At 39.3% G+C, this 11767-nt stretch overlaps 1 protein-coding gene across 2 annotated transcripts; it reads left to right on the top strand.

Annotated features, from left to right (window-relative positions):
• The first annotated feature begins 58 nt into the window (after positions 1 to 58).
• Positions 59 to 6894, top strand: clk2b (CDC-like kinase 2b). Of its 2 annotated transcripts, none has more exons than XM_044360261.1 (11): positions 59 to 611; positions 1315 to 1405; positions 1494 to 1560; positions 1635 to 1766; positions 1868 to 2034; positions 3795 to 3889; positions 5180 to 5309; positions 5398 to 5480; positions 5588 to 5667; positions 5747 to 5837; positions 5929 to 6894. In XM_044360261.1, the coding sequence occupies exons 1-11, from the start codon at positions 546 to 548 to the stop codon at positions 6109 to 6111; spliced, it is 1185 nt and encodes a 394-aa protein (XP_044216196.1). In that variant the 5' UTR covers positions 59 to 545; the 3' UTR covers positions 6112 to 6894. The 2 variants fall into 2 exon arrangements, with proteins under 2 accessions (XP_044216196.1, XP_044216198.1); XM_044360263.1 differs by having other exon boundaries at positions 61 to 611; positions 1650 to 1766.
• The last annotated feature ends 4873 nt before the right edge of the window (positions 6895 to 11767 follow it).

Here is an 11767-nt window from a genome sequence, read left to right on the forward strand (position 1 = left end):
ACTCTTCGCCCTCCTTTAGTCCCCCTGACCACATCTTGATTCTACTCTCGAGACTTTCTCAGGGGGCTGTGACCAAAGTTTATTATTAGCATCTGTCTCAGCTCACTCTCTCTGTCTCTCTAACTGTCCTCTTCCTCCTGTCTCTGCGTCTCATTTCTGTCTGTCACTTTCTGTTTCTGTCTTGTACCTCAGCTGTCTTGTACACTTTCTCTGGTGTTTTCTTTGTTCTTCAAAAGCTTTTTTTTTTCTTCTGTTGGTTTTTGTGGTCAGACTGTGTCACTTTCTACTCGTTGTGTTCCTCCTTTGCTTTTGGTTTCCGCTGACAACACCGCGGGCTATTTTTTACTTTGTCACAAGTCCATGTCTTCTTGTTTCTCTGTGCTATTGCTTTAATGTTGTATTGTCCCGTCCTCTGTGCTTTTTCTCTTCAACTCCTGGTAGTTTTATGTCTCTGCTTTACTACCTCTCTCCACCTGCTACAACCTCCCTCCATCCTCTTCTACTCAAGCACGTCTCCACTCTGAGAGGCTCTGCACTTCTGCATAATGGGAAAGACACAGCTATATTCTCTGTATAAGGGTTTTCTGGACTGTATTTGCTTCTGCTTGTCTGTGAGTATCTCCTTTTCCTGTGCATGCATTCTGCGTGTTCCTACCTCTATATCTTTCTACTAATAAATATGTCACCTCTCCATCATGGTTGACATTTTACCTTAAATCATCTATATTATGTGGTTGCAATACATTTTAAAAAAAAAATTTAGACTTCAAGCTCCACAATGTCCTAACAACAAATCACATGCAGACTGTGCATGTTTATATATGTCGGTGTTTGGTTTTGTGCGCGGTCTATTTTGTCACCCCCGTCCTGCAGTAAGTGTCTCCTCAGCACATGCTGGGCTTCTGATATTAATAACAGTCTCAGAATGTGGATGGAAATAGAGCCTCTGCTCCTCCAAAGAGGCCAGAAGTCATTTGACATTTCTTATTAACCTCCTTTTGAACGAGCCCAGGTCAACCATAATGTATAAGCTCGCACTCTTAAGGAATTCTTCTATCATGGCTGCAGAGACAGAGTGGAGTTTTATAGGTGAAATTGAACACTCTCAAGTGGGATACAGGTTCAGATTTTTGCATTTATTCACATGTAAACACATAATGTATCAGTCTTAGCCAGGGGTAAGTCCAGCTGGTGACCTTTGACCTTTAAGGCCTAAGGGTTAGATATTACTCAGTGAAGAAAGGGACATATGCAGGTTGATCCCAGCCCTGATTTTTTCCCCCTTTTCCTCCCTCTGTGGTTGACTGTTTTCAGCGGGGCAGCGGTGAGCCCGCAGGCGACACTCAGAGAGACACTGAGAATGGACACCTGATCTACAGAAATGGGGACGTCCTCGAGGACAGATGTAGGTATCAGTTCAGTTGAAAGAGCAATCAGCCTTCATAGAACTGCTCCGGCATCAACATCCTGTTTCACCTCAATCTGTTTTACAGATGAGATACTCGACACTTTAGGTGAGGGGACTTTTGGGAAGGTTGTTCACTGTTTGGACCACAGAAGGTAAAGTTTTTCATGTAATAGTGAAAGTTGCAATATGCATCACGTGTAGCGTTTATTATTTAATTTAAATGCAGTATTTTAACATACAGAGGTGGAAACCGAACGGCGCTGAAGATCATTAAGAATATTGAGAAGTACAGAGAAGCAGCCAAACAGGAAATCAATGTGCTGAAGAAGATCAGTGAGAAAGATCCAAACAATAAACAGTGAGTAGTTTGTTATTTTGGTTATTTTCAGGGTAAAGTTTCTGTTTTTTCTGTCTCATACATTTAATCTCTGTTTCTTACCCCTTTTTTCTCCCCATCAGTCACTGTGTTCAGATGCTCGACTGGTTTAACTACTACGGCCATGTGTGCATCTCCTTTGAGCTGCTGTCTCTCAGCACCTTTGACTTTCTGAAAGCAAACAACTTCTTGCCTTATCCCATTAACCACATCCGACACATGGCCTTCCAGATCTGCCACGCTGTCAGATGTGAGTCCTGTATCACACTTAACTATACCACCTTGCTTTTTCTCCAGTACTTGAATGTCAATGACGGCAGTAAGCAGATTATCCACCACTGTCCCACTGATGTCATAGCAAACAAACCAGATATTTAAAGGGTGACTGAAAACTGAAGATGACATAAGTGTCCTTGATTTAAACTCCCATAACAAATTAAAGTTAAAGAGAAACACAGTTAAGGGTTGTGACCATTACTTTCTTTTGTTTATCACCCACACTTACTTCCACTATTGATTAAGATCACATCAGCCCAGTTTTAGCCTCTCTTCACTGGTTACCAGTAACTTTTAGAACTGATTTCAGCTCTCAGCTACTTTGCTGAATTGCTGCTCTCCTATGAGCCAGAGCGCAGCCTCAGATCTTTGGGCAGGGCTCTGCTGGCTGTTCCTAAGTCCCGACTCAAGACTAAAGGTGACCGGGCTTTTGCAGTCAGGGCCCCTCAGCTCTCAAACTCCCTGCCCGAGAATCTGAGTCTTGCAGGATTGGTGACATCTTTTAAATCACTTCTTAAAATGTATCTTTCAAGGCGTTTTATTAATTTTTGCACGCCATTTTTATTTACAACATATCTTACCTGTTTTATTGTTACTGTTGTCTTTTTTCTTCTTTTTTATTTTTATTCTTGGCAATTGCTTTATTTTATTTGCCTCACTCCTGAAATATTTTAATCCTGGTTCAACCTTGTAAAGCACTTTGTATCTTCATTTTGAAAAGTGCCGTATAAATAACGGTTATTATTATTATCTGACTAAGGTTTGTGCAAGTTAGAATCTATGGCCCCAACCATGGCTCTGAAATATCAGTAGCCTAACTGTGCTGTGTATTGATAAATCCATGGCACTGTCCGTGGTGCTGAATTAGCAGACGGATTTGTAAATGCACCTTTTTCCCTATAGTCTCACCCTTCTGTCAGTTTTGTCTTGGATCTATAACATTCTCCAAACTATATACTATAAATACTCGATTCTATACTATATTGTAGCCAATATACTCTATAGAGTAGTGTCACCTTATGATCAAAGTGTCAAGTAGCAACATGTGGTCATGGAAGAGCGGAAGTTTATAGAGACACACTGCTGCCTGTAGTATTTCTATAATATTCCTATAATATTTCTATGATCATTCAGTCATGTCTGTGCTGTTGAAATACACCCCCAGACCAAGCCACCTCTGTAACAAAATATTTTAGGGGAGACATGACTACAGATATAGTTTTTACTATAGATGTTTGGTGTAACCTGGGAGTGGAGCAGATAATGTGATTGAGGAAATTAATCTGCACTGACCGCACCACGCTCAGCTGCTACAGTTACATATTTCAAAGTAAAGTTTATACTGTAAAAACTATGGTGTGTTTTGAAAAAATAGCATTATTAGAATGCTTAATGTCCACATTCAGTAAAAGAATAGGCTTACACAAAATATGCATTTAGCCTAATAGCTGTTCTATTAAATCAAAATTATAATGTCAAGGATTAGACTAGGCCTATATGATAATCAATCCTGCAATCCTAGGGTTATGGTTAGGGCCATCCCTCTGTCAAAACTTGCATACGAGTACAGACAACCACCCATGCAACTATTAGCTTTCCCCCACAAATCTAGCAGCATATCCAACTGTTTAACCAACAGAAAACTCAGCCAGATGAGGGCGTTGGCTCACTAGCTCCTGATAAATCTAAACATCTACTTTCTCTCCTCTCCCCCTCCCTCTGTCTCCACTGCAGTTCTCCATGACAACAAGCTGACGCACACCGACCTGAAGCCAGAGAACATCCTCTTCGTCAACTCAGACTACTCTTTCATATACAACACTGAGAAGGTTAGAAACAACTGCAGGCATGAAGTCAAAACACCTTTGGGTGAAAGAGAATCTGGATGTTAAATAAGCAGGGATTAATGCAGACAGAAAAAAGGGAGATTGCTTTGTGGTTGCTCAGTTGGATGCATATTTGTATCAGCAGAACCTGTGAACCACCCACATGCAGTCCCTCTATAGATACATATTTATCCCAGAAAACTGCGTTTTGTTTGTTGACCTCAGTCTGGCATCTTTGAAAGGATTTTTAAAAAACAAATAATCTTTTTAGGGGGAAGAAATGCTTTGTTTTGGGGTTTTTTTCAACTTGGGTCCTATTTTTGTACTTTTGGCTATCATTCCTGTTGGTAATTATAGAATTGTGTAATTGCTGAGATCTGAGAATGCAACAACATTGCTAAAAAAAAAAAAGAGAGGACAGACAGGGAAAGAAACATGAGGAGTTTTAAACAAACTCCAAGGTTAGCCAAACTTAAAAAATAAATGAAGGCAAATGGTACTCATACATGTTTACATTTTGCAGACAAACTTCTTGGTTCAACTTTGACCTATTGTACTTATTGTATTGTGTGTGACAGATTTACTTTTATCACCAATAATCTATGTGAATCTGGATGTTTCTTGCCCTTTCATACTTCATTTTAGTTATGTTGCCATGTTCCTTGATCTCGGCCACTACTTTAGGAAGTATAATTTCTATCATAGCTGATAGAAATGATGGCCAAATCTACAAGAGAGAACAGCTAGCTAGCTAGTTGAATTTGAATGTCAGAATGCAAACATGCTCACAATGTCAATGCTAACATTCAGATGTTTAGCAGATATGGTGTTTACCACTGTCACCATCTCAGTTTAGCATGAAAACATTTATTAATTAGCACTAAACACAAATTACAGCTGAGGTTTTGCAGGTATTTGGTCAAAAAGAAAAATACTGGACTGTTTAAAGTTTTGACTGATGATGGTGCTACACGGATAGCTGGGGCCTCACCACAGGTACAGGTAGCCTACAATTTATCTTGAGGCATCATAGCTTTGTGCCAACCAACTGCAACGTACCCAGTTTGTGTCCAGCTGAAAACCTTTGTTGTATCCACCTTTGTTGATACTTCAGTCTGGACCAAAGTGGTGGATCAATGGACGGACAGACACTGCTATCCCTAGAACCATGCTGCTAGTGTGGCTAGAAATAAGGACCAAATAGCAATAAACTTGAATTATCCATTAAATGATTTGGTAAAGTTTGATTAGTTAGGTTTTGACCTTTTAATTGCTACGTATGTCCTCCTTCAGAAGTGCAATGAGAGGAGACTAAATGACACAACAGTTCGGCTTGTTGACTTTGGCAGCGCCACCTTTGACCATGAACACCACTCTACCATCATCTCTACACGTCACTACCGAGCCCCAGAGGTCATACTGGGTAAGAAACGTTTGTTTAGACTAGCCCAGGAGCTGTCAGTCTTGTTCAGTTGGTGTTGAAGCTTTGGTTCCTCTTACCTCTCCCGCAGAGCTGGGTTGGAGTCACCCTTGTGATGTGTGGAGTATCGGCTGCATCCTGTTTGAATATTACGAAGGGTTCACAATGTACCAGGTCACATGTGTGTTTATACTGGTACAATTACAGCATGTTGAAAGTAGGATGATCTTGATTTTGCTGACATGCCCTTCACTTGTGCGTTCCCTTGTGTTGACTTGTAGACTCATGACAATAAGGAGCATCTTGCTATGATGGAGAGAATACAGGGACCAATTCCTCGGAGGATGATTCAAAGGAGCAGGTAAACACAACACAAGCCTGTACACTCTTACTCACAGACATGAAAACACACTTTATCCAACAAAACATGTTTCTCACAGAAAGCAGAAATATTTCCACTGTGGGCGTCTCAACTGGAACGAGTGCTCCAAGTCCGGACGCTATGTGAAAGCCAAATGCAAGCCTTTAAGGGTGAGCTGAAACAGATGCAAACATTTAAACACAAGCTAAGTGCGTCTACTCCTTTACACAACATGTGTCTCTCTTAATCTGTGTTTTTCAGAAGTACTTGTTGTCACAAGCGACAGAGCACCACCAGTTTTTTAATCTCTTGGAGAGGATGCTGGAGTATGAGCCCTCAAAACGCATCTCCCTTTCCTCTGCTCTTCGCCATCCCTTCTTCCTGCCTCTCCATCACCCAGGAAAGAATCAACTCTGGAGGAACAGCAGTGATATGAGCAGATGACCCTGAACAACCCATTGACCTTTTCCGCACCATAACACAGTGTTTACTATGTTTAAGCCCCTAACTACAAATCATGTGTATTTAAAGCCCATAAAAAGTAAATAAGCAACAAAAAAGTAAAGCAAGGCACCCCCCCCCCCCAAAAAAACATTCTCAGGACTGAGTGTGTGTGGTTTGATCAGATTTGATTGACAGCCAGGACAAAATAAAAAAGAACTGACGTCAAATTTTGATTCAAATGTGGTAAAATCCTGATTCAAGCCAGTAAGAAGCACACAGACAAAACTGCCCAGAAAGAAATCTCTCATGTGAAAAAACAAAAACTGTCAGAAAATTGTTTGTTCATGAACGACTCCACCTCATGTGCGAATGCATATTGTATTTTTTAGATTTCCCACTTATTGATATATGATAGAATTTCCATGTATTTTTATATGATATGCAAATCAGTTAAGAGACCCTTAAAACTTATAAGAATTATGTAATTCATGATTCATCTTAATGATGAATGATGCAGACGTGACTTTGTTTCAAGAATCTGCTAATAGATTTAATAAATTAATAGAAACCACAACATAACAGCAGTATCATTTGCAAAATGGTTTTCTTGTAATGTAAATATATGTGATTTGTGGTAAATGGGCTAAAATATGCAAAACCACCGGTATTGTCCTTTGAAGCCAGACCCTCACATACCAATAGATCAAGTCTGTTCAAAAAAACTCAATAATGCTAAAAAATAACAAAAATACTTTTACACTGTATCTCTAAAATTTAGAGGATCAATTTTAATGCAAAAGCTAAATGATCCTTTGAAAAGTATCTTTTTAGTTTATGCTCTTAGTCACTTTATAAGGTGAAACTGATGTTTTTTTGTAACGTTTTGTATGGAGTGACTCTTTTTAGTCGTTTAATAAATTCAGTTCTTCTGTTCTCGTGTTTTGATTGAGGACTCTCAGCTCATCACCCAAATAACGATCACACACACTCCTCACATAGTGCTGCCATTGACTCTCAGCCCTCCTCTGGCATCTTGATTGAGTGTAGCTCAGCAGAGAGCACGGTCACAAGGCTGAACGAGTGTGTGCGCTCGCTAGCTCTCCTCTTCAGCCTTGGCACATCCGAGAAGAGGCTGAGCGTCAGTGTGTCTCACTGAATGAGACCTTACTTCTAAAGTGTGTATGTGTGTGTTTGTGTGGGTGGTTGTCTGTAATAACATGTATGTATTAGTGAAGTATCAGTGAAGGTTTGTTTATAGTCTTCTTCCCTGGCTATGCTAAAAGTAATTTTAGGCTGTTAATGTGAATGAATGAAGCTAATATTAAACTAAAGAGATATCTCTCTTCTTCTCTCTCTATGCGTGTATGGAGACAGTTGTTGAAGGAAAGTCAGTCAGTGTCTGTGTGAGTGGATGTGCGTAAACTTGAGGCAATTTACTTCTTGTTTCTCCATACAGAACTTATTTAACTGCTATAAATGCTTTTTATACTCCTGCCTTAATAACATAAATGTGTCATTTACCCATTTTAAAAAACTAAAAATTCCAACATGTTACATATGATTTTCCACTATACAGTATATACATTAAATATTACATCAACAGGTATTTTCAACTATGCTTAAAATTATCGCCAACAATTACTGTGGTATGTGTTAAATTAATTTTACTGTATTTAAATGTTGAGACTTGAGGTAACAAATTATGATTGAGAATAAAAAGAACGACTGGAAACTAATAGAACAACTAATAGCATATTAAATAGAAATAACATTAAATTATGGGTCAGGTGAAATAGATTTTTCATTAGGATCCTGAATGGAAAAGACTTTTGGTTTATTTGAAATCATCACAACAACCGCATCTGAAAGCATGTATCCTGGGGTCCAAACAACCAAGGCAACCAGGTGGTCGGGGTCATCATTGAATAGGGCTTGAAGAGTTGTTTAACGAGACTTTGTTGATTTTAACACACAGTTGTTTGCATGTTTAAGGAGCCTTGGAACCCCAAGGCCATGTCAATGCCAAAACTATCCTCAATAATACATTTTGCACTTCAGTCACGAGTGTTGTAGTGTTCCTAGTTTAGGTACTGCTCTCTGCAAGGTAAAAATACAGATGAATATAGTAAGTCTTGATTTTCCAGATTCACTGATTTGTTATTCAGTGTAAAAAGAAACACCTGAATCACCCAGAGTATGATGCATGAGTGTAATTAGTACAGACTAGATTTAGATAGTATTGTGTACAAAAGGAAATGTGAGTATGATATAATATGACCAGCAATTTATATTTAATTTATAATGAAGGAAATTTTATTTATTTGAAATCATCATAACAAAAAGTCTTTCTGTTTCTATCTAGTTAGCTGTGTGTGCCTGAGTGAACGTTCATGTTTGAGGAATCTGGTGTAAAAATTTAAATAAATATACAAAATATTCAAAGATTTTATGTTCACATATCAAAGAAGTTAATCCCTTGATGGCAACACTGACTTTATTCAAAACAATCACTTCTACTGTTTATATGTATTGAGGCCATTATGCTAATTTGTTATGATGAGATGTATATTTAGTATTTTTAGTATTAAATTAATATGTATATGCATGTAGCTTCTGTCACCTCGCTAAGCAGAATTTGCCGTCATGTATTTTTTACGGTACCTAGAATATTTTTATTGATGGCTTGTACCTGTTAGTGGTACACTGTTGTGGTCCACAGTGCCTGTATGTGTGTGTGTTTCTGTGTGTGTGTTGCTGTGTAATACTCACACAGTAAGCACGTGTGTGATTGCATGTACTCACATGTTGTGTCGTGGTAACTTTAACACTCTAACATCAGTTGTCCTTTTTATGCTGAAATCCTCACTGGACTGTGACCTTGCACCATCTCTGACTGTTGTATTTGTGTGCGTGTGTGTGTGTGTGTGTTATATGCAGCTTACCTTTTGTTTGTGCTTACCAATGAAGGCACGCCCCTTATGAGTTCATGCATGAGAACATGCGTGTGCGTGTGTGTGTGCGTGTGTGTGTTAATGCATGGGTGTCATTGACTGTATGTCACGTTTTGAACACTGATCCTCCTGAGAATCCCTTAAGTGGCTCTTTTTGTTGGGCTTGCACGGAAGCTCTGGTTCACACACAAACCTGAACTCCGCTCTGTACATTTGACAAAGTGAACGATTTTTGTTGTTAATTTCTTGTTTTGTGCAGTTTCTTCACAAAAAGCCAGGTTTGCGTCATGTAATAAACAGAGATATTTCCGATGTAGATTCAGTTATGTGTCTGTGAAGAACTGCTGACACACGATCACTTCAGCCTTTCTCCTTTAAGCGGTACACTCCTGCACTTCGGGCAGTAAACTGATCCCCGATCTGTCACTGAACATGAGCTCAGGGAGGTGTGGCCTCTCGTGGTGATCTTGTTAAAGCATTAAACCATCCTCACCTGTCAGAAACCGAGGTACCGGACAGTAGAGGGGACAGAATAGGAGGTTACAAGGGATTTTAAATGGGTTCAGTAAAGTGGTGTGAAGGCCTGAATGTCAGTGTGTGTGTGCTGTCAAAGCCAAATAGGGCATTAGAGTAGGCTGTAGAGCCCAAAGGTCACCATAGAGAGTCATTCAAAGACATTCAAACATTGAAATGTGCCAAGATGAAGTCAGGAGGAATGCTGCAGCAGATTCTGAGGACTTTGAGGACTGAGGTCTTTGTCACAGTTATCTGATCATTCATGGGGTTCACAATTCAGACTGCAGGAAACATCCTTAAGAGATTTAATGAGCACTTCTGGAGTGACACTGTTGCAGCTGAACACTGTGAATCTTTCACCAAACCACAGCATTGACATTGTTTTTGTTTGCTGAGGGAGTTGTTGTTGTTAGTGGTGAGGGTTACTTCACTCTGTCACCTCCTCTTTAAGGGACAGGTTTACAATTTTTCAAGTCTGTCCTTAAACAACAGTCAGATGAATATTGACACATGATTTTCTTGTTGTAATCATTCTTCCTGTTCATACACATTAGAACAGTGGTTGCCAACATTTTTGGCCTGTGACCCCTTAAAATAAAGCGAAGTCTACCTGGGACCCCTCGTCACATGTTGCGTTGTCTGCCAGTTTAGATTATTGTCTTGATTCATCAGTTAATTGTTTTGTCCATAAAATGTCAGAAAATAGTGAAAAATATCCACTAAAGTTCCCCACAGTCCAAGATTACATTCTCAAATGTCTGATTTTGTCAACAGTCCAACACCCAAAAATATTCAGTTTATCATGTTCAACAAAGGAAAGCAATAAATCATCACATTTGAGAAGCTGAAACCAGTTTTTTTTTTCATTTTTGCTCAAAAATGAGTAAAATTATTACTCAATTATCAAAATAGTTGCTAATTAATCTTATTCAATGGAATAATAGATGAATCAACTAACCTTGCAGCTCTAGACAGAAGATTTGTTTTGATTACACTTTTAGATGCTTCATGAGGTAAAATACAGAAATCCACAAGAAATAAAGCAAAAATTAGAAGAAAGCTTAAAAGAAAATCAAAGTTTTGTGAGTCCAAAATATGTTTTTTTCTGTATCCTATCCTGTTCTATCATCTCACAACTCCTTTGTTTAATCCAGTGACCCTTTGTGAGGGTCCTGACCCCCAGGTTGGGAACCACTGCATTAGAAGATCCCTTCATAATGCACTTTCAATGTAAGTGACGGGGAAAAAAACCCTTTTCTTTAACAGTTCTCTTTTTTGTCCAGTTATTAACAATCTTTTATCTCCCAACAACACAAACACTGCTGTCTCGGGACAGTGACAGTTGTCTCTTTGTTTCATTTCCTCTTTCCACATCTGTGCTCATCTCTTCATCTCCACTGCTTATGGTCTTGTAAGGTGTTCTGAAAAATCCAGCTGCATGGCTTCCTCAAAGCCCACTTGGCCGACTTTGAATACCATGCACCTGCTACTTCCTTTGTCACCTTTATACCCACTGTTCTCTAACACTCTGCTGCTCCTAAATAAATACAACAAAATGCAAATAATGCAGCATTATATGTGCACAAACAAGACTGAACATAGGAACAATGCTGATGTCAGGCCTGTGTTATGCATGCGTGTGTCACTCAGCATGACATCAGCTAGTGTCTAAATCCTCATCACAAACACGTGAGTCATTGGGTGCATTCCCTGCCACAGCTAACGAGATTCTCCTCATTAAGTCCTTTAAGTCATAATCTGTATCGGAGAGTTGGGGTTGGTGAAGAGTGGAGAGAGTCTGGAGGAGGGAAAACAGAAGAATCAAAGACTGAAACTTTGAGTGAATCCTCAGAAGAACGAACGGTCGGGACAAAGGAGCACGCAAGACATCATGTTGTGGAGAGTCTTGTTGTTTCCTCTTGTTTTCTCTGGTTTATTCTGAAACGTTGTGGGATTGTCTGGAGGCCATCTGGCTGGAGCTTTATTTGGATTTTACGCTGTGAGCCTTCTGCCAACTGTGGCCACCTGCATGGGTAAGAAAATTCCTCACTGGAAAACAACGCTAAAACATCTCCCAGTTAATTTTGTGTATAGATGAATTGTGACCAATGATCTGAAAAATATGCTGTCCAAAATGTTTGAGTGTGACATTTTCTCATTTTTTATGCTTGTGTGGTTTCCACCTTTCT

This window comes from Thunnus albacares, chromosome 8 (genome assembly GCF_914725855.1).
Source record: "Thunnus albacares chromosome 8, fThuAlb1.1, whole genome shotgun sequence".
Lineage (NCBI taxonomy): Eukaryota > Metazoa > Chordata > Actinopteri > Scombriformes > Scombridae > Thunnus > Thunnus albacares.

Excerpts from the sequence above, each read along its gene's own strand:
- clk2b (XM_044360261.1), top strand. The coding sequence starts at position 546 with ATGGGAAAGACACAGCTATATTCTCTGTATAAGGGTTTTCTGGACTGT. Across the intron at positions 2,035-3,794 it reads GATCTGCCACGCTGTCAGAT|TTCTCCATGACAACAAGCTG; the intron begins GTGAGTCCTGTA and ends TCTCCACTGCAG. Across the intron at positions 3,890-5,179 it reads TCATATACAACACTGAGAAG|AAGTGCAATGAGAGGAGACT; the intron begins GTTAGAAACAAC and ends GTCCTCCTTCAG.